Below are 26260 nucleotides of genomic sequence, written 5' to 3'. Positions count from 1 at the left end.
TTTAATGAAACATTTCTGTTGGCAAAGCAGAGGGATAACCACTCAGCCATACTATTTGTTTTTAATCTTTTCACCAGCCTTCATATTTTACATGCAAAGAATTTTCTTTGGATTAGCCGTTACACCTCTCAAACTCTTTAAAAGGAAGGATCAGCCTCTTAGTCCATTTAATTGTCATTTTAAGCCTGTAAATGATACTGCTGTTAAGAGAAAGCTTCTGAAATTCAGCCTGTTCACAGGGTTTCCTACCTGAATGCTTGCTGATCTCCTTTTTCTGTTCTTTCTACTGAGCTCTTTTACACAAGACAATGTCTGAGGGTCACTGTTTTGAATATCAGAGAGTCTTCCCAGGGACTTGCAAGAGGGGTAGCCCAAAAAAAGCGAGGGGAAATTTCTGCCTCATACTGATAAACACTGCAGTGCTGCCACTGCATCAGATTCCATCCAAAACCACTTCCCTGTTGCCAGAGTCCAGGGGGACTCAGAGCCATCGCACAATATGCTGCCAATACACATATAAACAAAATCAAAACCCCCTCTCCAGACTTTTCCCCATATTTCAATGCTCGTGGTCAGGCTGAACAGGGCTTTGAGCAACCTGGTCCAGTGGAAGGTGATCCTGCCCATAGCAGGGGGGTTGGTACTATGTTTAAGCCCCCTCCCAACCCAAACCATTCTATAATTATATGTAATCAAACGTAACACCAAGTGCTGGCTGTCAAGGAAAACAAACCTTTCTATATTTCATTTGTTTCCTAAGAAGTTTAATGATTGCAGGCTCTGGTCAGGTTAAGTGCCTCGAAGACTGGGGGAGCAGCAATGCTCTCATGATAGGGTCATAGAAGTACCTTTTCCAGCTCTGTGTGGTTCTGGGAGTGATAACATCGATATCACCCTGTCACACAGTAACTCAGATTCCTCTCGTGTTTCTGGGTAGCACTCTTTAGCAGTGTTTGATGTGGGCCTGAGGCACAAGCCAGCCTATTTACCTTGAATGAATTGTGAGAGTTTGCTTTGTCAGACTAAAAGCGTATTTTCAAAACCAAGCATTTTCCAAACCATATTAAGAAACATTTATTCCACATAGTGGGAAAAATGGGTAATTATTTTTCCTTTTATTTATTTTCTGTGAATTTGGAACATTTTGTATTGGTTTGAGAGGTTTTTTTGGTTGATAAATCTTCAGCAGAGCAATAGGATTTGCAAGTATACTTGTCTGGTAGGGCATGTCTGCACAGCATTTCAGATGTGTGATCACGCATAATAAAAATGTTTGTTGGAAATGAGCTTGTTCATGTTCTGCCACGTATGTGAGCCAAGCAGCCCAGACTTGCCAGCCACCTGCATTACAAAGCCATCATTTACTCCACACAGTTGCCCATATTAATTGCACACCTCAGCCTCCAAAAGCACAGTTTGCTTCTTAGTATCTTAGTACACAACCACTGATAAGAACAATCATCTTTCTTAACTACTATGGCCAAGAACAATACATATATGTATGTCTATGTTCAAGATAAAGACTCAGGATGCTTCACTTCCAGCCACCTACAAAAACGGTGACTTGTCTGTATCAGATGGAGAACACAGCCTGGGGAGGATGGGCTCTGTTTCTCTGCTGTCCTGGGTGGTTGCATATAGTGTTTCATACTTTGAGCAGATTTCTGAGTTGTTTTTAGGAAGTGGCCGATTTTGGCCTTCTAGGAATCTTTCTTTCTTAACTTTCTGAGGTTACATACAATGTGAAACTGAATTAACAACATTTGTCATCAGCAATTTTATTATAGATCTTGATTTTACAGTCAATATTTTATATTGCAACAGAAGAAGTACAAAAATGAGCATGAATACAAACTTTTAACTGATAGAAAAACAACCTATTTCAAAGTATTGGTATGTGTCTATGTTGATGCATCTAAGTGGTTACATAACAGCTTGCAAATAAAAATACATTTCACTTACTGTAAACATTGCGGGTGAGGTCTTGGGTTGGTCCAGCCAGGCTCAGTGCAGGCCTTCTATTGCTATTACAGAGACGAGCTTTATCTAGAGATTTTCAAAGTTACACCAGCTTGTGTAGTTCCATAAGGATGTGCTTGGCAGCTGCTGGTTACATTTTCACCTCAGCACCCAGGAGTGTATCTATAGCAAAGGCTGCTCTGCTCACTTAGTGTCAATGGCACTGCACAGAGGCACTACAGCCATGGCCACAAGCTGGCCTCAGATACTTGCTTTGCTATAAGCACTGCACTTGAGACTGGTAAAATAGAAATCAAAGGAAATCAGTGAAACCTGCTGTTTCAGTGCACTATGGCGTGTTGGTGCTTGTGAATTATACACCTCAAGGCACCACCTTTCACTGCAGAAACTGAGGTCAAGAGAGACTCCTTACTGTGGCAACCATTTGATGTTTGTTTCTATTCCAGTGGATTCCACAGTATTCAAGCTGTGGCCTGAGGGACCTTTTATGAAAGTTGGGAGGCTAGTGTCTACTTCTATATTAAGAACAAAATGTAATCTGACCAGCAGTGGTATATTCAGTAGGATTTTAATGGAGCTATCTGAGTCAGTCTCACAATTTTCTCTCCCGGCTGCACACTCAGCAGTTCTTACAGGTGCAGGCAACCCTCTGAGGAGTTTCTGTTCTTTTCTTGGCTCAGCTCAGCTGTCTTCCCACCAGCTGTTTACTGTGATACCCATTAAAAGGCAAGAACCACTCTGCCTATTCCATTGCTTGCTTTACCTGCTCAGAAGTGTCACAGTACCTGGGAAAGCCATGATTTATACTATGTGCCAGTGGGCAATGTTCCCCCTCTGGGGGAAGGTTGCACTGGGATGCAGGGAAAGCGTCGCATGTCCTGGTCATTTCCTACCTAACCTTTCAGCAGGAAGGAAGATGAGTGCTGATCTGGGCAAGTTCTGCTTCTCCTAGAAAGTCTCTTTCTTCTCTATGCATGCCCCAGGGAGTCCCTGCTCTGTACCAGTGGGGAGCTGTATAGGAGGGAGCAAACCCAGGGCAAAGCACTTGCCCTCAGTCACTGCCCACAGGCCCAGCCCATCTGAAAGAGTGTGTTTGTGTGTGTGTGTGTACAGTATCACACCTCAGGTATTGTCTCCCACTACTTGGCTGTTAGTACCACAGCAAGGATTTCTGGTTATGGACTCAGTACACACCATGCTACTGTTATCACTCTTAGCTATGTAGCCACATCTTTCCCAGCTTTACACACAAGGAATGAAATTTTTCAGTAGTGCGGGGGACTCTGTTTCATGGAATTGCTGTGCCGTTGGTGCAAAGCCTGCAGTCTGTGTGGTCAGGGTTATGCACACACTGAAGGAGCTGAACAGGCCTGAAATAAGAAATGAAACCAAACAAATATTTAATAACCACTTTGCAAGTACAACAGAGTAACTTCACAGTTACTGAATGCAATGTGAAAGTCAAAGTGCGTGTTACACCTGTGCTTATCAAGCAGATGGCTTTTCTTAGCGTAATTCTTTTTGATCTTGCTGCAGAAAGGTAATTTAGGTGTTTTTAAGGGACAAGGGCAAGTCAGTAGAAAACAAAGTAGGATCTGACCTCACAGCATGTCAGCTATGCTGCAATATAAAAAATAATTGCAAAAAAGAAGCAACATGTCTTGCACAGACTGTGGAATTCCTGCCATGCTGGAAGTTCACAATCTGGCTTACTCACTGGTAACCCCTAATGCTACAACAGAAAGCTGTTGCTATGAATGTCACATATGATGAGGTTTTTTTCTAATGCATCCAGTGAATCCAGTTTTAAAGAAACTTCTGGAAGATACTATTGACATGGACAAGAGCAAGAGAAAATGATCAGCTTCAGTTGCTAAATGGCATGAAAAGCCAGATGCCCAGCTGGTACAGACCCACATGTTTCTGTTTGCAATGAGTGTAGGGGTGTGAAGCCAACTTACACAGTCTGAAGTTTGGCTTTACCTGTAAATTTCTTGTTTTATTATTCTGCCCATAATAAAATTAATTGTCCATGTTGTTCAATCCAGTTGTTTATATCTGTGTTAGCTGAGCTTTGACAAAAAGCCATACTTGTTACTTTACCTTCAGAAGTGAGTTGTGAGATACAGCAATGGGTGTGCCAGGTACCTTCCAGTGCTAAGACACAAGGGGTCTAAGCTGTGATATATTTCCCCTTTCTGCCTTGCCCCATGGGCCATTTCATCATAGGCTGAAATAATCTGAACCTACTTAAAAGTCCTGGGAGTATTGGTAAAAGGTTCCATTTACCCAAAGAGAAAGTAAGCACATGATTTGGCAGATTTATGCACTACACCAGGGCTAATTTTTTCACGAAGTGCAGAGCACCCATTAATCAGGTTCAGCAATACCCAGACAGGAACATTTTGCTCTGCCTTCAGATTTAAAGACCTATCATTTGTCTCCTTTGCAGACCAATTTTTCCTTACTTAAACTATTGTCACAAACTCAGAAGTTCATAGAAATGTATGTTTACTTTGTAAATGTTCTTATCCCAGTATGAGTCCTTGACACTGAAAAGCTGTTCCTGACAGATAAGATATGAGCAATATTGAATGTTTGCTGCTTTTCTAATGTCTCTAAAGAACAATTTTGCCCTGTGTGAAGGTCTCTGAACCCACACAGAGAGATAAAGGGTCTCTGGCTTTTGTATTTCCTCAGCAGGAAGATGGAGATTTCAGACAAGTCAGGACTTGGGCTGCTGTTTCCCAGACTCCTGTTTTTAGCTGCTGACAATAGTAAATTATAGTAATTAGTAATGCTTATCGTGTCTCATGCCTCACTCTCTGACAAAGCAGCAGGACAGAGAGCACACTCAAACCATGGTGAAGGAAGTAAGGACCACCCTTGGAACCCTGTGTTATCTGTATGCAGCAGGGAGGAAAGCTGCCTGTTTGGTTCAGATTATTTTAGGTAAAAGCCCAGTCAGAAGAAAATCTGGCAGCTGGATTTCTCCCTCCCTGAAAACAACTGAACATGCTCAATGGGAAGCATAGGGCAGAGAGCAAGCCCCAGACCCAGCCAACACCAGGGCTGCAGCCTGGCTGGAAGTCCCTGAGAAAGACCCAGCCACACTGGAGGGATGTCATGGCAGGAAGGAGGAAGTCTTCTCTAGCTTGCTGTTAACCTGCAATATTAGTTTTATGTTAGCAAAGTTGTCACCATCATGAGTGGATAATTACCTGTAGTTGTCTTCACAAATGATCTTAAAGTTTCGCTCTTCTAAGATGCTTATTAACTTCTGAATGGAATGACCTGAGCAGGATTCACTGTAGAGAGAAGACTTCGGTTACTTGTGTTCCTTGTGTGTACAAAATGCTCACCTAAATTCCACATGCTTTATTATAGGTAAGATTCTTTAAAAGCTTGTTTGCTAATGTGCTATAAAGTCCATTGGATTTGTGGAACTTTGCTACCATTGGGCCTTTGCTGGTAGAAACTATGGGATGTTCAGCTGTGCATCTTGCATGAGAGCTTCATGCAGGAGGACATCTGTGGGAAATGACCCAGTCCCATTCCCAGTTAGGGTGCTCTAGAACTGCTCCTTTGCTGCTGGTGGCTTCCATCCACAGCAGCACAATATAAGGCTCATTGAAATCTGTGAAAGGGCAAAAGGATCAAGTCCTCTGTGTGATAAGAAAAGGCCAATCATGAAAGCCAGCAGCCAAGTCTCAGATAGGAAGTAAGATAGGAGGACACTGATAGAAAGCATGGGAGGAAGCAGCTACCTCCTGTCTGACTCAGTTTATGGCTGCTGCTGCTGCCCTATTTTGACAAGAGGCTGTTTCAACCACTATTGCTTTGGTAGGAGCCCTAACTTGTGTTTTCTTTCCCATCCAGGTAAAGGTTTAATGAAACATGTAGCACTCTCATACCTACAAAATCTTTATCTCTATGCTTAATTTAATTTAATAGCCCAAGGGCCCCAAAGCTGTAGTCAGAGGTTTGACAAGTGTCATAGGCACAGACAGAGACACAGCAAAATACTTGCTACCTCAGGGTAAAAATCATCTCCTCATCCAGAGCATAGGACACATTTCTACTGCTGGGGGCAAATCCAGTTCCTAACATATGACATTAGTGGAAAGCAAAGCAAGCTCTTTTTTGTTCACTAGACTTGACAAGCTATCAGTGATTCAACATGGAATACAAACCAGAAGATATAAGGAATACATACTATTGGGGCTACCCTTCCTCTCTCTCCTTGGAAGCAAGAAGAAAATAAAAAGGGAATTGCTATGAACTTGTCACAGGAGAAGGATGTGTCCAGCAAGCGGGCTGGCAGGGCACTGTCTTTTTGAAGCTGTTGAGGGGGAGCATGATGGCTTTTCTGATGTTGGGAAATCATGGGACAAAGGATCCAGTGCAATGTCTGGGAAACGGATGTAAGATTAGTCGATGTCCTTTTCTTCACCAAACCTTTATGCAAAGGACGACAAGAGTAAGTCTGGTATGCTGACCCCAGCATAGATGCACACCTGTGAACCATGGAAGGTATGTCAGCTCATGTGGAACGGGGACATTTCTGGGTGTCTGGGCTAAAGGGAGGGGCTGCAACACTGGAGCTGGAATTGTGTCAGAGAGTGAGGCTGTCTGACCAAGGTCCACACTCCTTCCTAAGCAGCACTGCATCATCACAGCCTGCTTCCTGATCCACGGCGCCAAGGCTGCTGTTTCTGTCATGGAGATCCTTAAGAACGGGGGAAACTGTGGCAGTGCACTATGACGATGTGAGCCACAGAACTGGCTGTGAAAGGAGGGGTCAAAGGCACAGAGCCTCATGCTTAGTGCTTGAAATGTGATAGATCTGCAAATGAATCTAATTGGGATGAAAAAGATCACTCAGAAAGGCTCAGATGTGATTTGAGGTCACTGTTCTGGTATCAGTAATTCCATGGTAAGCATTTCAACCACAGATTTGTTGTTAAAAATCACAGACTCATTTAGGTAAGAAGGGACTGCTTGACATCACCTAGTCAAACCAATATGAGCTGGAGAAGGTTGCCCAGGTCCCAGTTACGTTTTGAGTATGTCCACAGATGGAGACTCCACAACCTGTTCTGGCAATCAAAAATGGCTGTGCTCAGGATAATTATGCTGTTCCTGTGGACAAGTATATTTCCCAGCTGTTTACCCTTGCAAACAGCCTGGTCTCTGACTTCAGTGCTGCACCCATAGCAAAGATCTGTAGGAGCTCAGTGGGGTTGAGAGGAGCTTAAAGGTCATGGGACCTCTAGAAAGCAAGGGAAATGTCATTGTGTCTTAGCTATAACTAAGTTGTCTTAGCTATAACTTAGCAGTACCTACAAAAAAACAGTAGAGGAAACAACAGTACAAACGTTATTCTTTCCTGCAGAGTAAGCATCTAAAGGGTGAACGTAGAGCAGATTTCATGAGTTTAAGACAATGTCACTGTCAGACGTGAGCTGTGCCCCATGCCTTCCACACACTGCTCATCACTGTGCACCAGTGTGACTTACCTCTGGGGTCCACCAATGTCTTGCATAAGCCAAATGTGCACTTCAGAGACTTTATCTGGATTCAGGTTAAAGACCTCAATACTTCCAAAGATGCTGTAAGAATGGAGCACAAAACAGCAAAACACTCTTAGTTATCTCAGAAAGATGTAGAGAGTACACTCCCCAAATACCAGTGTTTATTAGTGCTGCTATTACACTCAGTGGAGAGAACATCATCTTGCCAATGGATTTTCATAGATTATTTAATTGCCTTATGGTCAAATGTTTTCTCCCCATTCCTGTTTCATTTTCAGGGGGACTTCTGAAACTGTTTGCAGACAGAAACAAGCTGAACTTTTGCCATCTGTAATGCCTCTTCTCCTGTTTGGTTTCCTGGCTATTGATTTGGTTTGATGCCAGGGAAATGACCATGGCTCTTTCCTCAGAGAGCATATTCTTCCTCTTTTGATATTAATCAAGACTGCACTTCCAGCCAGGCAGCCCAAGGATGCACAGTCTAGTGGGGTAAAACCAAAGAAATTGTAATAATCAAGTTACTTTGTGCAGTGAGAGGGCACTGGATACCCCATCTACATACCCTAGGAAAGATTTCAGTTACAGTGTCTGTATAGAAGGAGTTAAAAGAATCAGGTTTACATCAGCCAGTGGTGAATTTACCAAAAAGCCTTCTGCACTGGGACTCACAGGCAGACACACCACATGCAGCCCCACAGAAACACGAATGATTGTGTGCTGAGTGAATACCTGCTGCTTCTGAAAGCTCCAGCTTCTATTGATCCATTCAGCATCACCTGAACCACACCACATGCTGATTCTGCAAACTGAACAAAAACAATGACATTATACTCTGACCCTACATGCAGTGCCAAGTCAGACTTGGGGCTGGTAGAATTCACTGGTGTCCTCAAAACTGTCTAATACAAGCAGAGGATCTGGGCAATATTTTTGCAGAACATTTCAGTGCAAAAAAAAAGCCTCCAAAGTCTATGGCAAAACTGTGATAAAGCCTCATTAGGCAGCTATGAATTGACTGTCTAAGGTTGCATGGGATTGGTACAGCAACTTGGCTGGTTTCAGTCTCCATAGGGCTTTCCAGAGCCCCAGCAGTGACAACTGTCTGTAGTAATTCACAATAATCCTATGACTGCTTTAGCTCTGGAAGTAAGGTCAAGCCAGAACAGAGGTACCACTAGTTTAAGGACACACAGACCATGACATACTTGTTTCCTTGTGACTCATGCTCTTTGTTCTTTTGTGGCTTGGGATTTTTCTCTCTTGGTATTTTACTAAAACTCATCACTGAGTTTTGTTTGATTTGATTTTTGATATACTGGATCATGTAATCACTGCTTTTTTATTCTTTACAACTCATGTCCAAATATTTAAAGTCTACTAAGGTCTATAAAGTACTTACTCTAGATATATAATCCATTGATAAGACAAAGAATTTTTAAAAAACTTTATGCAGGTGACTGTACTTATCAAATCTTTCATCTCCTCTTAAATAGTGTGGCTCAAACTCAGATCTTGAGAGCTGCAAAGTTTCAAGAAGGAAGGAAGCCTGCACCTGAGCAAAAGCTCAGTCTGTATGGTGGTTTTATCTCTCCCAGACTCTGGAACTGACCCATTTTCACTTCCAGTTTACCCACAAAACAATTTCTTTTTTTTATGGTGAGTAGACTTTTTCTTACATACATGAGAGCTGGAGCATACAGGAATGCTTGTTTTCCACCTGAGCAGTCACCTACTGATAGTCATACCAAGGGTGAAACCTTGAGAGACATGTAAAATTAAAGTTATACAGGACATCAGGTTTTTCTCTGGCCCTTTGTTCCCATAAAGTGCTGACTCAACAAAGCCAGGCTAATTGTTTAGCTGGGACCAGCAGGATCTCATTCTTGTGATGGGAGCTGGCATGTGTCTATGGGTGGGGACATCACAGGAACCCTGCCAGATACTGATGTGGGAGGATGTGCTCTTCAGGCTTATACCAGGAAGTGCAAGGGGATTCTCGGCCTCTTGGAAAACTTCTGTGCCAATTTGGGTACTGCTTTCCACATTAGCATGCTAAAATATATTTTACTGTATCAATTTAAGTCCTGTGATTTAATTAAGGTGATTGCTATAATTGTGAATATTACTTGCAGAGCTCCAGCTCTCTGCCAAGGGTTGTTCTAGACACTGACACTCAGGCTCTGTCCACAAAAAGAATGCCCAAACTACAAGGACATTAAATACTGTACATTAAATATGGGACCTTGGATTCCAACACAATGATTTTTGACATCGGGAGCTAAAGCTTTTGTCAACTTCTACTATTCCATGTTTTAAGTCCAATCTGCAATATCATTTTTTGGCAATGTCAGGAACTTAGCGCACTTCTATGCTTTTGGATTCAGGGAGATTTATTCTAGATCTCACCATCTTGGATGCCATTTTCCAGAACACAGAGCCAGGGTTGCTCTCACATTCACTTCGTTTCGGACAAGATTCATAGTTGATTCCTGAGAAAAAATACATTTATAGAATAGCTAAGGTTAGACTGAATATTTTTGCAAGGCTTATGTGGCTTTGTGAGCAAAAAGATTTGCCCTCTACCAGGAAGACTACATGAGGAGAGGGCTCTAAGAGGAAAAGGAATTTGCATCTCTTCAAAGGTCTTCCCATTTGCTCACAGTCTTTTCAGGGAGGGAGTTGCAGACCCCATACCAAAAATAATTCTCAGAAAACTGAGAAGGGAAAACACACAGTCCCAAATGTGAGAAACAGGTTGGCTCTTGACAAGTGCTGTCTGATTGCATGGAAAAATTAAGCTTTGCCCAACATTTTCAGCAATTCCAGCCCAGTTTAAAGCCTTAAGCACCAACCCGGGAGTCATGTGGGCAGTGATACCCCCAAGGCACCTGCACACTGCCCCAGCACTTTGACTGGCCTGTGGCCAGGTCCTGTTTGAATGACACTCCTGTTTTGCAGTTTGTCCCACAGGAGTCACAGGGTGGAAGCAAGCAAACTAAGTAAAGAGGTCTAGATGTCACCATAGTTCAAGCAACATCTTGGTGTTAAAATAACGTCCAAAGCTGTGGTTTTTAATCTAATCTGAGAAATAGGTATTATTTTCAGACTTCCAAAATATTGGACAGTTAAGGTTTTAAACTAAATCACTAGAAAAGAATGTGAAAAGGATTGTGTTTAGGTGTTGATTACCTGGGGCAGAGGGGTCTCCACACCATGAAATTCTATCAGCCATATAACCCAACAAGGTGTCCTCCAAGGTAAGGAAATTTTGGTTGGATTTTGTATAACGATGAACAAGGTCATTTGTCTTGCTCCAAAACAGTGACTGTGAAATAAGGTACAATGTCTGGTGAGTGATAACTATACTAGAGCTGGTCAGAAGTTTTTTCAGGAGAAAACCAGAAGGTTCATGATAACGAAGGAGTTTTAGTTTATATTAAAATGCAGCAAGTTCACCCTGGTGGGTCAGTTCTTATTTGAACACTCTCATTTGCAAAGTATTTTGGGTGGGGTTTTTTTGTGGAACGGGACATGTTTCGCTTTTAAAGGATTTTGAAAGAAAGGTTTGACTAGTTCTCATAGGACATATACCAAATTTGTTGTTTGCTTTTGAGCTGCATATGGAAGAACAGCTTTCTGGAAGCAGTGTCCCTCTAATGACATGATGGCTTGCTCCTTACAGAGAGCCATATGCTCAGGGAACAGGGACATTTGTGTCACTTCACTGGGATGATCTTGGTACCGGCTTGAGGCAAGCCTTACACAGGGATGATTCCCAGCAATAGGGCATGGACAGGGTTATGGGGGTCCAAAGGTGTAACCGCAGGACTGTGGCAATAAGTGCAAAAGCAAAATATCATCCTCACCAACCTACAGACCCTCACAGTTGTTATGGATGAGATCCCACCGCTCAGAACACTGCCCAGACCTGCCATGCCACCACAGCCCACCATGCATTGTTACCTTGTTACAGGGAATAGGATGACTCGCTAGCTCCATCAAAGGCTGATAATCTTCTGCTGTGATATTACAGGGATTCTTGTAAATGAATGCATCTTTCAATGATTCCCATATTTTTAGGCAATCCTTATCTCTGCCGAAAGATTAAAACATAGTTAATAAATATTTATGAGTATTTGTGTCTGTGAAAGGTTCTCCCTCTGTTCTAGTCAAACACTCTGGACCAGATGTTAGAAGAATTCCAACTATGCTCAGGCACCAAATATATGATCCATTACAAAAGCAGAGTATCTTCAGCAGAGTAAATATATACTGAGGAATAAACAGTTCCAAATCATCTTTCTCTCTCTCCTGCATTTCAAATTACTGTTTATTGCAATATCCAAATGTCATCTATGTTCTTATCCCTTAAAATGATCCATGCTGATTTCACATAACCAAAAGATCAAATTTCTTGATTATTCATACCAAATCATGAGAAGCAAATAGCTTCTCAGACTATAGGTTGTACATTTTAAAAGTATGGCCAAAGGATGCTATCCCCTCAGATACAGCAAGCCAAAAATATGCCCATGTGTCTCCCTGCAGAGAGTTTGACCCTACAGAAAAAAATCTGTAAAATAAAACTAAATTTAATATAAATTTTATCTAAAACAAAAGCAGTGATTTAGCTGTTTGGGACCAAACCAAAAGCAGAGTTTTAGCTGAGATTATTTTTGTTCATGCACTAATTTGCAGCTATTGGCTTTGCTAGAGGCATGGTGGATTTGCTCATGTAAAACCAGGATCCAGATCAGGTACCACTGTACATTGCTGTCTGAAACTGAGCCTGGGAGCAGGGACAGGGCACGTCAGCCTGGAGGGTCTCCAGCTAAATGGCCTACTGAGGCAGCTCTGGTGCATCCCAAATTTCCTTTCATGTCATGCCAGTCTGTTACAGAGCCAGCCCCAGTTGCATTAGGGACCACACCTCTCTTTTATATGAACCAAATTTACTTCTTGGTAAATAAAGATGAGTAACAATGATGATTTTTAACAGGACTATTATTTCATTCAAGAGCCTAAATGCACTTTCAGTTACATCACTGTAGAATTAAGAAGCCAAACTGTGGATGCTGCAGGGAGCACGGTCATTGTATTGCTGTTGCACTCTTGTGTCAGCAAGAATTCATGTTTTACTTAGCAGGATTTAACTTGGGTGTATTAAATTTTGTCCTGGAGGAACCTTTCTCTGGCTGCAAAGTGTAAATAACCCACAGAGACCATGCAAACCCACATGCAAACTTTGGTACTTTATTTAGGGGTTGGGAAGTTGTAAATACCTCTCTCTGCCACCAAGGATTACAACATGGAGACACTGAATCATCCAAAAGAGAGGGCTCCTGCTGACTGAGGGGTGACATTATAGAAATGCAGCTGTCCCCTTTGCTCTGCACTGTCAATGGTATCATAAAGATAATTTGTAGGGCTTGGCTGGAAGCACAGGCACATCTCATAGACATTTATATGGCTCACACTTTCTAATTTGTCAAATGATTTGCCCTCCAGGCAGTAATTCTTTTCTTTTTTTTTAAGCTACTCCTGAAATCTGCTTTATATAAGAGTGTTAACAGCCACAGGCGACAGCTGGGTACCTGGTGATCTATCCTTTCATGTGGCAAAATTTTTATGCTGGGTCTCAGAATACAAAATATTTTTTAAGAAACCAAAAAAAAAAACATGCTTTTTTTTATTTCCAAAGCAGAGAAGTAGGAGATAGACACAATATAAAGCATTTCTGCTGCTAGGCTCAACTCACAGCCATGAGAGGCACAAAGAAAACCATCCAGGAGATTCATGATCATGCCAAGACAGTTTGCTGAGTCACTAATCCAAAGCATCAATGTTCTGTCCTTTCAAGACACCAAACTCAGCACTGGATGATGTCTGTCAGTGTCACCAATACCTGAGAGAAGAGTCTTTATGCACAGTCCTGGCAGAGCTAAGCCAGACTGTATCTTTAATATCACAGAAGTTTGTAGGTCATAACCTGCAAACGGAGGAGTCTCTTCTACAGCTGCTAATCAGTGTGGTACTGTTAGCTGTAGCACACAGAAGAATGGTAAGTCACAAAGATGGGCTTTTATGGAAACTAGGCAATTTCAGCATTGTTTTAGAAATAAAAGCACATATCATCAATGTAAAAAAAAAATACAAAAGCTAAACAAACTTTTATTTTTGCTGTTTTCAACTATCAACATGTATTTTTTTACAAATGAATAACAATAAGTAATTGATTTGCCACTGGAAAGCTATTTCTCTGATATGAAGCACAAATTTTATCTCACATCCTCAAGAGACTACCGGGCACATAGAACTGTGATTTTGGTTTACATATGATAAGCACTGAGAAGATTTGAGGACCTGCAAATCCCAGCTCCAAGAAGACATGCCATTCTTTCCGGTCTCACTGTTGAGGTAGACTCTGTTAATAAGGTTTCACCTGATCCTTTTTCCAGCACAGAAAGAAAATATTTGTCTGGTATGCCGCATTTAACTCACACTGAGTAGAGGTGAGGGCAGAGACCTGGTGTAGCTCTAGGCCTTCTGAACCAATATAAGAAGTTTTCTGGCATGTGGTATGCTAAAAATTCCAGCAAGAACAATTTCAGGTTGAACATATGCCTTGCCAAAAAAATGCCGGAGAAACAAACTTTTCTCTTAAGGCTGCTCCCAAGTCATAGAATGTGTTGACTTAGTTTTCTTTCTGGATATACAAAAGAAAGAAAACCATCTCTGCAAAAGAGATCCTCACTCTACCAGTTAATAAAATGCATCCAATTCAGATAATTCTGCTGTGGGCCTTGGGTGCTCTCTTTCTCTGGTTTTTGTTTGTGTATTTTGGGTTGTATATGAAATAATTCTGGATCCTATCTGCAAATATCATAATGTCATCTCTTTCGGCATAATGGATTTCTTCCTTTGAGGCTAACTTTGTTTATGCTGAAATATTTAAGGCCTTTTTTTCTACTATAGACTCTGAAATATTAAATCCAAATTCATTGATATGTAACATAAATATACTCTAAATTTGTGTTTAATTTTTTCAAGTTTTATTTTTATGAATAGAGTCTGGGCAATGCTGGTAATAGTGAAATAATAACTAACTGAAAGAACGCTGTGAAATCTATAAACTTGAAAACTGCAACCTTTTTCTGGAAAACAAGGATTGAAGAACTTGCCGTAAGACATTTTTGAGCCAGAGACTCTACCCTGAACTCAGTATAGCATACAATAAGGGCTGGGATACAAATAAACTTTTCCATATTAAATCCAAATGTTATACATACTGCAAAGCATATCCTCCATTTGTCCCTACATTGGGATAGAATTTGCATTTTCCAATAAATTTGAGTATTTCTATCCATTTGCCTTGTATATGAATATCACATTAATCTTATCAAGTGAAAGCTGGGGCCAAGAATATTTCCATTAGCATCTATCCCAGCAGCCAAATTTTAATGTGCATATTAGAAAAATGGACAGCTTCTGCATCATTATTTCTTGCATATCTATACACTGGTCAGGCTAACCTTGAAAGAGTAGCCTTACACTGGAAGGAATGGGATGGCATTGAGCTATCTGGTAAATCACTGTTTTTTTTTCTTTGCTTTACAATTTTATTTTCTTTTCTTCAACTGGACATGACGGAGCAAATTTATCCCAAATTGAAACTGATTTAATTGGTTTAATATCAAGGATAAGTTTCATCCTGCTGATTTCAGTTACACCATGAACAATGTCTTACTCTCAGTTCAGCACTGGGTTGACACTGAATGCTGAAAATATCTTAAGAAGGGCAGCGTTCCCTCGGGCTGTGTTGCCTCTAGTTTTCTACTCAAGAATTTGATAGAGATGCTTCAAGTATGAGACCCATTTCAAATTTACAAGTAAAGAATTACTTCCAGACTTTGTTCTGAAGAACTCAACCAACTCTGCCCATGTTTTCAAATCACCCTTCCAGGCAGAGACACTTCACTGGTGAGACCTGTTCTCCCCTGCAATCAATATCAGCTTTTCTGAGGTCCAGAATTTTATTTCTAAAGCATTGCAATGGCTTCAGGACAGCCTGAAATTTTAATTGTGGCTCTGTGGTGACGCTCTGAAGTTAGAGCTGGAAACGGTTCCCTGAGCCCATGTACCTAATCCATGCAGTGATCAAACCTCTGAAACTTGTGTAAGAAAGTCCTTTTCACTTGCTACCACGGCAAGCCAAAACTGTGATGAACCTAAGCACTCAGAAATCTGACCCTTTAAAAAGTCAGCAAGATGTTTGTGGTTATAACATAGCTCCTCAAAGACATAAAGCCAGTTGTCACTCTTCTGGGGATCTACGGCATGGGCTTCACCTGTAAAAGCCCAGATATCTCAGAAGGAGAATGCACATCAAAGGAACGAAATGGCACAGCAACATTTCTGCATCTATCAGACCCCTCTTTGCCTGTGTCAATTTATCTGCTGCATTTTGGTAAGCTGTGGTGGCTGTAGACAGCGGTGAAATCTGTACATCCGTATCCAATCTGTTTTTCATGCGAGCTTATGTGTAGCTATGTCTTTATGTCAGAGATTATGCAAGGAACAGTAACATTTATGCCTGTGTTGAGAAGAAGCCCTCTGTAACTCAGAACCCTTTTGCTACCTTTTCTGCCCTAAACATTTCTGGGGTTTTATTTCTTCAGCTTTCCCGTCCCTACTTCCAGCCTTGCCGTGTCTCACTGCTGCTTTGGAGCAGATTGATTGGAGCTGCTGGCAAGGACAGCCCAGGCAGCTGTGGTCGGCCGTCTCCGGAGTGAAGCTGAGCTGGAGCTAAAAGCAAGGAGAACACTGCCATCAGGCGGGAGAAGGAGCTCCCCAGGAGCAGCAGCTGAGGTCAGCCCCAAAGGCGCGGGTTCCTCATGCCGGGGGACAGCGCGACACATCTCCAGGGCACGGAGTTAGAAAATGGGGCCGTGGGTACGAGGGATCGGCTTCCTTCTTGTTAGTGCAGCACCTAAACCCTCCCATCAGGTGTCTTTGTCCTAAAAATCAGACAGATGTGAATTAAGAGAGGTCAGCCAAAACACTGTCGTTGCTGAGGGTTTGAGGACACTACTGTCTGCTGGTTTTAGCCTTAGGATAATAGAAGGGGGGGAAATCAGCAAGGAAAAAGATGAAGGAAAAAATTAGGCCTGTCAATCTCTGTGTCTTCAATAAGCACAAGCCTCTCGTTCCCCATTTAGCTTCATTACTGCAAAGTGTCTGCCACCATAACGCTTAAGGTAACAGACTTTTGTCAACATGAAAATGACATGCTTGATTTTTTTGGCAGCTTGATTTGGTAAGTATTGCTTTCTGCTAGTTAGATAGTTCAAAAATCAGTAAACAAAGCATTGGAGGAACTGACTGGGGATAGAGAGGGCGACCCAGAACCCTGCCTCAGAGAAGGGTGACTTCTGGAAAGGCTGCCTGTAGGCAGAGCAATTAAATTCTGCATGGCAAAGAGGGGGAGCCTGGAGGTCTGGAAAAAGTACTGAGATTGCTGCTGGGTGCACCTCAGGGCTTTGTATGATCCTGTACAGGGAATGACCTGGAGCAAGTAACAGCTCCTCATCACACCAGTCCTTCACCTTTGGCAGCAATAAGAAGATTTTTAAGGGCAGGAGTATTTGTGGCTTTGGTTTATAGCTCCCAGAGTATTTTATGTGAGTCGGGAATTGGTGCTGCAGGACAACACTGAGCCTTATCACCCTTCCGGGAAGGGTCGAGCCAAGAGGTGGCGGCTGTAACCAGTGAAGAGTTCATCTACATAAGCAGATTGTTTCACTGCCTGGGTTTCAGCCTCCCTGGGTGAAAAACAAGCTGTGAAAGCAGATGGTGTTTTCAGAGATGCTCTGTAAGTGGAACAGAGCCTCCAGAAGGGCAGAAGTCTCACCTGGACTGCATTTTGACAGAGGGTAATAGTTGCTCTATAGTTTAAGTTTCCAAGTGAGGGCCATGTCATCAACAGATATAGAGGGCATAAATTTAAGCTGGCATCTCGCCCCTTGATCAGAAAGAGTATTTTTAGAAGAGTTTTAATGTTAATATTAAACTTGTAAAAACACTTCTATAACAGTGATCTAAATTAAAGTATGTCAATCTAAATTAAAGTATGTTACAGCAGGGAAGTATTCAATAGCTTAATGAAGCTTTACTTTTTCCCCCCATAACGTGAATTTTCACTATATTGTTTTGTTTTGTTTTGTCTTGTCTTGTTTTGCTTGTTTGTTTGTTTTTAATAGAACTAAAGCTACTGGGATGTGGCATAAATGCAGTAATTTGGGAGAAATCCCTTCTTTAAGGGTGGTCTGTGTGAGCAGGACACAGACAAGGGAACAAATCAGAGATTTAGTTCAACTGTGAGTGAGCTCCTTGCTAATTCCTTATTTTGTTGTCATCTCCTGGGATGACAGAATGCATCTTCAGCATATGTTTTCAATCCTTGGACACTTGAGACAGACTTTCATTTGACCCTAGAGGGAAAAAGGATCTATTCCTCCTATCCCTATGGATAAGCAGAGTTATATTTCCTCACGGTGCTCTGAGGTGTTAAATAGCTCTTGAGTTTTAGCCGTACCTTGGCAATGACAGCTGAATGATACCACCTCTGAGTATGGGTTTTTTTCACTGACATCTCTACAGACGTTACAGGAGAGCTGAAGCAGGGAATAGTGGGAGAGAACAGTATTCCCCTTTTCAGCAACAAACTCATAAAAACATTTAATAATTTCAATCCTAGGGTGGTGCTATAATTTAGACAGCCACAAGACATTGCCCTGTACAGTCAATCCTATAAAATCAATAAACAAGAGAGAAGGCAAAGAACTGACTGAGAATGACTAAATAGCTGCAAAGAGTTACAGTGGAAAACTAAGTAGAGAAGTATTTCATCAGCAAATACTTCTGATTAACGCGTAGAAGGCCAGCACAGACAGAATAATATTCTCTCTAGTATCGGGGATGAAAACCAAAGGAGATTATGACTGCAAGGATATTTTAATAGAGTGATGCAATGTGGGTAGACTGACCCAAATGTGAAAAAATATTTGAAATTCTGTGGAATCTTGCACCATTAAATACCTAAACACTGCACAATGAATATAAAAAGTTTGAGTATATGAGAAATAGAGAGTAATTTAATGACAATTTTTATATTATAATAACTCAATGTAGAAAACTGACAGGTGAGTTGACATATGACTGTCAAAGTGAGAGATAAATTCAGATCTCAACAACATTTCTGTACTTTAGCAGTCCATTGATGTTGGCCATGGACAAAAGGCAATGTATCTTGTGACATCTCCCCCTTAAATCTGCTGGACTCTCAGACCTTGGTTTGTCTGTGGAGTTATAATATGGGAGGGTAGATTTCCCACACAGACCTGAGCCTGAGCTCTGCACATAACTGGATGGCTTTTCATAGCCTAGTAGTGGCATTTATACTCCAGAAGGGCAGAAATAAATATGCTGGTGATTAGTTATCTCAAGAACAAATACATGATAGCTACCCACTGCCCTATGAACTTGTCTCTTGCTGAAAGAAAATTAATTCTTTCTAATGAACTTCCTTTAGAAAGAGATGACAATAAAACCCAAATAGACTTCTATCTTACAGCCCTGAGTATTTATGGAAATTAGCTTTAAACTAAATGAAGACTCTCTTGAAGGACAAACTCCATAGCCAGTAGCCCTGCCTCTATATTCTCATGTACTAATCTCTGTCTATTTGTGCCTACGAAACATTATATTCCAGTTCCCCCTAAAAGCTCAGTACAGCATATTTCAAGAGAAGTGTACTTTTAAGTAAGACTCAAACAATTGTTAATATTAGTAATGATGTCTTTGCTACCAAGAAATTTACAAGAACAGTTGAAGTCACTTGTATACAATTTCAGGAAGAACAATGGTATAAGAAAACCTTGCTATAAACATTGAAGGACAGAAGAAATGAAAAACAGAGCTATGCATGTTTCATATAACAAAGGCTAACACAGAAAAGGTATTAAAGTCAGCACACAAGCACATGAAATAGGGAGGGGAACATTAACAGCATACACAAATGTTAGGATTTGGGTATTTTAATAAGCAGTGTGTTATTATGATGATACAGTGCCCATCTTAACGCTGAGAGACAAACATGTAGGAACAAGATATCAACACCATTTCCATTAGAGATGAGCCAAAACATTTTTTCACTGCTGTTTGTCCTAGTTTCCCAGTGGACCTCTTAGAAGTCTAAAAGCATTTCCTAAGAGATGAAAGATAAGGAAGGCACCTCTGGTGATCATCTAGTCCAGTCTCTGGCTCAGAGAAGGTTGCTCAGGACTAGCATCAGTCTGGTTTTGAATTTTCTCCAAGGATGGAGCCTCCACAAAATCTCCAGTCAACGCGTTCCATTCTGTGATCACCCTCATAGTAAAAAACCCCTGTTTTTTCCCCTATGTTTAAATAGAATTTTCTGTACTTTAGTTAGTGCCCATTGCCTCTTGTCCTGCAACTGAATACCATCGAGAAAACCTTGACTCTCTCTTCTTTACTCCCCTCACCTGGTATTTATCACCTTGAGCCTTCCCTTCACCAGGCTGGACAATCTCAGCTCTCTCAACCCCTCTCTGTATCTCAGACACTTCAATCATCCTCATGGTCCTTCACCAGATGTGTTCCAGGTATGTCCCTGACTCCCTTGTAGTGACAAGACCAGAACTGGACCCAGCACTCCAGACACATCTCACTAGGGCTGAGCAGAGGGGAAAGATCCCCTCTGCCCCCCTGCTGCCAATGCTCCTTCTCACGCAGCCCAAGGCACCACTGGCCTTTGCCACAAGGGCACACTGAATGGGTCATGTTCAGCTTGTCACCAGGCCCCCGTGTCCTTTCCACAGACAGTGCATATAAAGCCTTTTCTTTGCTCTGGGACCAAAAAAGATGGCACAGCAATGGTAACAGATTTTTTTAGAAAGTGTATTCTTAAAAACAGAGAAACACTAAATCCTTTGCAGTTTGATGGATATCAAATTAGGAAGCTTTAGAAATCTGCAGAGCACTCTAAGAGGGTCTAATGCCCTACAGTTGGGTAGTAATTTTTACTCTTCAGAAGACTGGTTCAGTAATGGTTTCTCTTATGTAAGGCATATTTTCTTAATGAAAAAACAAATCTCAGGTAAGTTTCAATATAATATCATGTCTACAAAAAATAAAGCTAAGATTTTTGTGACAATGAATCATATCATGGGTATTTAGTACCATGCTTGATGGGAAAGTATTAATAATCAGTGAACAAACACAAGAAAACTAGATTAAAAATGCCTAATAAAGCATAAAGGCAAAATGCAAAAGTAAGCATACAACAAGCCCCAGATGTCTTTCGGGAAGAAATTATGCTGTGAATGCAATAGTATCTCATACAAAATCATGGTCCATATGTTCTTTTTGACAAAATGTATCTCCATCTCTACAGGCTGCAAAGGAATAGAAAGCCAAAATGTGTTCATGATTGTGCAGTCAGAAGACAGCTCTCCTGGACATGCACCAACTCTTACTTAATTTAATGGAATTATAGGCTCTTAAAATTTGTTACAACAGAATTTGCTGTTAACGATAAAAACAACATTGGTTGATCTAATTATATTTAAGGGGAAAATATATTCTGTGTCCACACAAGATTGCATTAAAACTGTATTGAAATTTTACCCTTTCAGCTTCATCATCAGGTTTTTGCACTGCTTATTCAGGCACAGTAGCATTGTTGGGCCTGGCAGTTACATGTGTTATTGAAACTGCTCCCTGTCTGTGTCCTTGGTACTCTCTTCCTGTCAGAAGACAAAAATTAAGCTGGTTTGACTTCAAACAATTTTGAAATAGTATGTCCTTGCAAGGTTCTCTGGATGCAACCCTGTGCAATGTGCTCTAGGATGATCCTGCTTGAGCATGGAGGTTGGACCAGCTGACCCTCTCTGGTCCCTTCCAATCTGACCCATTCTCTGATTCTGTGTTTCTGTGAATTTACAACTGAGAAGTAACAGCAGATATGAGGGGGGAGCAGTCATTAGCAGGGAATGAAAATTCTCTCGAGCTGCAAATGTAAAATCAGTTATTTCTAGATCCAAAAAACGTATCATTTATGCTTTGGGCATTAGTGACTATGACCTTTTAGATAATGTGTCTTCTCCACTCCTTTCCCAGGTCACAAAGTGCTGATGGTTCCTGATCTCAGCCTGCCAATTCAAACGTGGTGAAGAGAAAACCTAAACCAGTTAACTTCGGCTACAGGTGTTGCCACTTTTCCTCCCCCAACAGGCACTGAGGTGCCAAACCATCATAAGCAGCATCCTCCGAGTGATGGGTGAGTTATTGTCTCACCACAACTGGTCTCTGTCAGCACGGATCTGCTGAGTGCCCTGACTTGTGCAGGTGAGCCTGCAGTGTTGAGCGCCCGCTGTGCTCCCCACTCTGCAACAGGGATAAATTCTTGGAAACTTTGCGTTGCATGAGACTGGAGGTGAGATTTGCAAGCGGCTTGTTAGCCACAAGAGGGAGTCCGTATTACTGGGAAGGAGAGGACGAAGTGATTTGAGGTCAAATTGTTTCTTCAGCTCAAACTGCCTTTGGTTTTATTCAGCCAAAACTGCCGCCCATACTGATGGCCACGCAGGATTTTTACAAGACCACTGAAATCAGAACTTCTAGTTTCTGTTAATATTGAAAAAGAGGTAAGACTACCAAGCTGTGACAAACTATTGCTTTGGAGCCAGTATTTTCCAGGGAATTCAAAAGAGAAATGTTGTTCTTTACTGTTAGTGTGTAGGTGTGTGACTCTATGTGCAGGGAACAAACCCTCTAAAGCCTGCTGCTATGCCATCCACATTTTTGTCCTTAAAAAGAGGGCTAATATTGACAATGCTTTATTGAAGTGTTTGGTATTCCCTTCCTCTTTCTCATGAACTTTGTCGTGACAACGGTTCTATGCAGGAAGACTGAGGAAATTGAATGTGTACAGATGATAACAGTCAGCCAGCCAGCAGCAGAAATAAACCTGAGGATTGTATTGCACACAGGCAGTTGAATAAAATTTTTACCAGGAGATGCTGTAATGCAGTACCAAAGAAATGTCCTTTGGTGAGCAAGTTCAATGCAGAGTTTTGATGAATTTGAAGAGTAAGCAAATCAAATCAACAAAAAATCAGGTTGTATGAGGTGGTTACAAAACTCGACTGCAAACAGCAGCAGCCCTTCAGTGGCCTCATTGGGCTGGGATTCAGCCCAAAGATTGTACTGGAAAAGAGAAGAGCATGACCAGAGCCAGCTGGCTGGGCATGGTGTAAGGGCTCCAGTAAGCTGAGGGAGAGTGCAAGGAGGTATCCTCAAGGATTGAAGAGTTGTGATAATGAAGGTGTACACTAGCCCGTCAGAGGCCTTCTCACATGATTTACAGCACGCAGTTGCAACAGCAGAGCTAAATGGGGGCTGTAGACTTGTGAACTCTGATAAATCCATCTGTGATAGCTAGAAACAGTATAAAATCCATAGTTATATGTCAACAATCCCCCTATTTTTCAAAACCTGCCAGCTATTCCAATTTGAAATATGGCACTGCAAAACGTTGTAAATGTCACGCTCACTAACTACCACAGTGAATAGATTTTATGTTCAGAAAATATCATCAAAGGTGGAACTTACTGACTCTGATATAAAAAAAAGGTAAAAATAAAAGGAAATACCCATTAATTTCCTAAAAGCAGATCTTTTAAAACAAATGTGTGTATCAGTGTAAGATTAAAAGGGCGAGAACAGAGTATGGACAAATTTCTGACAAAATGTAAAGATTTCTAACCAAGATAGTGAAGTTCCCATGGTGGGAAGTAGCGGCAGCAACAGTTCTGGCAGAGTATAGGGCACAGCTTGCTCAGCTCATAAGACTGCCCATATTTCTGCAGTTCCCTGCAGAAGTTCCCTGTTCCTATTCTCTTTGATTAATTGCACCACAGATCCCATACAACAGAGGATCCAAGGCCTACATTAATGATGAAAGAGAGATGGATGAAAGATCCCACTCTTTGATGTGTCCTAAAGGCACCCATGTCATTATCAGAAAGCGCCAGTGACAGAAGTGGTTGGTTACATCACAAACTGCACAGAGCTCAGTGCGGTCAGAAATGAGCAATCTTGGGTTTGATTCCCAGAAAAGCACCTAGATTTAATTCTCCATTCATGAAACCTCTAAACATTTCAGATGTACAAAACAAGCATATTTTTCTTCTTCTGTGCTCTATGCCTTGGAAACAATTGTCTCTTAAATAAAATAAAACAAAAAAGGGTCCTACTATACGGAAGTCATTGAATCTGAAAGAAAGTGAGCTCACAGCCACAAAGATAATTAAATATTGTTGGATTATGAATAGCACAAAATATTACCCCTTGTAATAACAAACTTTTTAGAAAACTTGTGATCATGGATTTGTGATACTTTTAAAGTTGTCCTTGAATTAATTGCCTAAACAAATCATCCCTAGTGATATTCTTGGTCCAGATTCAGACTGTGTTGCCAGTGAAAACATACGTGGCAGTGGCTGAAAGCATATTCACACAAAAGTGGCTTTCACATCTTCAGCACCCCAATTTGAATGAAATGTGCCCATGTAATAAAGCCTATTAGGCTTGAAGACAATATCAGATTTAAATATTGAGTGTATACTTCTTTAATAAATAAATGTATCCTATTAGAAACATGCATATGATTTTGCAAGTTTCAGGAGCATTTAAATTTTATTTGTAAAAGAATCTTTCTTCCCCTCACTAAAGCCACTCAAATATTTAATGTAAAGCATGAGTAAGTCTCTGTGCCCTCAGGTCATGATTTTCCATGTGACCCTTCAAATACTGCAAATCAGCTTTTTCATACAGCACAGGATATCCAAAGCCAAAAGAAACCCAAATGCAAGCAAACTATAATCAGCTTTGTTCTCATCAGCTCAATGTCATGAAAAGAAGTGGTGGCAATTGCCTTTTTTACAACAAAGACCAGGATGGTTCTGTCACCTGGCCAAGGTGTGGGGCAGCCCCACAGCACCCAGGCCAGGGCGCTGGAAAAGTCTGCCAGAGGCTCACTGCAGACACAAAGCAGCATGGCTGGTGCCACAGAAGGGATGGATGGTTCCCTGCTGAGAGACCCTGGCTACTCTGGCTCCTGTCCTGAGGGTCTGGGTGCCCCAGTATCCCATTATTTCATATTTTCCCTTTCTCTGCAAAGAAAGGGATCAGAAAATCAGTTCTCAGCTCTAATACACTATTGCAGACCTAGGCCCATGGAATCTCTTCTGCAGGAGAGGAGGGATGGGCTGCCTGGGGTGTTGCACTACCCACTGTGATGTGCTGAGCAAGGACCACCTCCGGGCTAAGGTGTTGCGTGGGACTGCTGAGCTGGTATTGTGATCCACCTCTATTTCTCCATGCAAGCTGTCTGTGCTCATCGGGAAGTCTTACCCACATGCTAAAAACATCAGTTTTGAATAACCCCAAGGTACTTCTCAATGTTTTTCTAACATTTTTGTCTGTCCTATAAATCTGTGTTGAACCTTCTCCTTTCCCTCCCTCCTGTGTAGTTTTGGTTACAGGACTGCAGTGTCACATTACACGATTTTGGCAGATCAGCTGTACAGCAAATTGCTTCACCTCCATGTACTCAAACCTGTTAGAATTCAAGCTTTTATTTCAGCAGGCATTGGGGAAGTTGCGAAAAACATTATTATGTTTTGACATAGGATTACTGTTAGTTTTATTGCCTCTCCAGGTAGTTTCCTTAAAAAGCCACCGCTGGGGCACCGAGTTTCTGCCTGTACATTTTTCTACGAAGCAGGAGTCTTAAGCTCCTGATTTCTCCCTGCCACTGCAAACCCAGTGGTCACGGCCAGGTGGAGGAGAGAGACAGTTCTGTTCACCTCACACCTGAGGCGTGACCCAGACCTCTACTCACCCCAGCTCTGGGTACTGCGCCCTGATGTAGTTGTAGCATCTTCCCAGGATGACTTCTTGCAAGTTCTTGGTGGTCCCCCTGTCCTTCCACTTCAGCATTTTGACCTCGTGCCTTCCATGGGTCAGGAGAGAGGCCAGCACCACGGCGAGGACGAGCGCGGCCAGCAGGACCACGATCCCCACCAGGAGGACGGTGCGCTGCCGCGTCCGGGCAGAGCCCTGCTGCAAGGGCATCGCGCTGAGGGGCGGCGGCAGCTGCTCCGCCGAGGGACAGCGGCTTCTGTCACCCCGCGCCGCCCCCGCCCCGGCGGATGCCCGGGAGGCCGGGCTGACCCCCGCCCGCCCCGGGTCACCGGCCGCCCGCGGAGCGCGGGGCTGTCCGCGGAGCGCTGGGCTCTCCGGGGGTCCCTGAGCTCTCCGGGCACCCCGGGGCTGTCCGGGCACCCCTGGGCTGACCGCGGCCGCCGGGGGTCCGGCGGGGCAGGGTCCGGACCGCGGGGCCGCTTCCCCCCGCCCCCGCCCCGCGGGCTCCGTCCGTTCCGCCGGGTCTAGAGCCAGACCGGGGCGGGAAAGTGAGAGCCTGGATGCTGTTCGCCCTCTGTGCCTTACTTTGCCATGACCTCCCCGAGTTAAGCTTCGGGAGGTTACCGGCGGGAACGCACATAAGTGACCCCAGGAAATAACTCGTAAATTTCCCGGAGTCCTTGTTCAAATAATTGCAGCGACAAATAAATGCTCTGTCTAACGTGTGAGTAAAAGAT

At 42.3% G+C, this 26260-nt stretch overlaps 1 protein-coding gene and 1 long non-coding RNA gene across 2 annotated transcripts in view; one reads left to right on the top strand and one right to left on the bottom strand.

The window, feature by feature from the left end:
• LOC116444343 overlaps positions 1–22358 on the top strand; it is a 33949-nt gene extending 11591 nt beyond the window's left edge. The window contains exons 2-3 of the long non-coding RNA XR_004240281.1: positions 16214–16382; positions 21714–22358. This is a non-coding gene — a long non-coding RNA (uncharacterized LOC116444343). The remainder of the gene's footprint in view (positions 1–16213; positions 16383–21713) is intronic.
• CD38 (CD38 molecule) lies at positions 1754–25803 on the bottom strand. Its single transcript, XM_032109662.1, has 8 exons — positions 25501–25803; positions 11478–11607; positions 10704–10839; positions 9921–10003; positions 8244–8320; positions 7500–7592; positions 5202–5288; positions 1754–3350 (listed from the first exon to the last, which is right to left on the bottom strand). The coding sequence occupies exons 1-8, from the start codon at positions 25731–25733 to the stop codon at positions 3269–3271; spliced, it is 921 nt and encodes a 306-aa protein (XP_031965553.1). The 5' UTR covers positions 25734–25803; the 3' UTR covers positions 1754–3268.
• Between the last annotated feature and the right edge of the window lie 457 nt (positions 25804–26260).

Source organism: Corvus moneduloides, chromosome 5 (genome assembly GCF_009650955.1).
Source record: "Corvus moneduloides isolate bCorMon1 chromosome 5, bCorMon1.pri, whole genome shotgun sequence".
NCBI classification, from domain to species: domain Eukaryota; kingdom Metazoa; phylum Chordata; class Aves; order Passeriformes; family Corvidae; genus Corvus; species Corvus moneduloides.
Note: the sequence above shows the minus strand (reverse complement) of the source record. Positions and strands in the feature narration are given on the sequence as shown.

Excerpts from the sequence above, each read along its gene's own strand:
- CD38 (XM_032109662.1), bottom strand. The coding sequence starts at position 25,733 with ATGCCCTTGCAGCAGGGCTCTGCCCGGACGCGGCAGCGCACCGTCCTC. Across the intron at positions 10,840-11,477 it reads ATCCTATTCCCTGTAACAAG|TCACTGTTTTGGAGCAAGAC; the intron begins GTAACAATGCAT and ends CTTATTTCACAG. Across the intron at positions 7,593-8,243 it reads GGAGCTTTCAGAAGCAGCAG|CATCTTTGGAAGTATTGAGG; the intron begins GTATTCACTCAG and ends CCATTCTTACAG.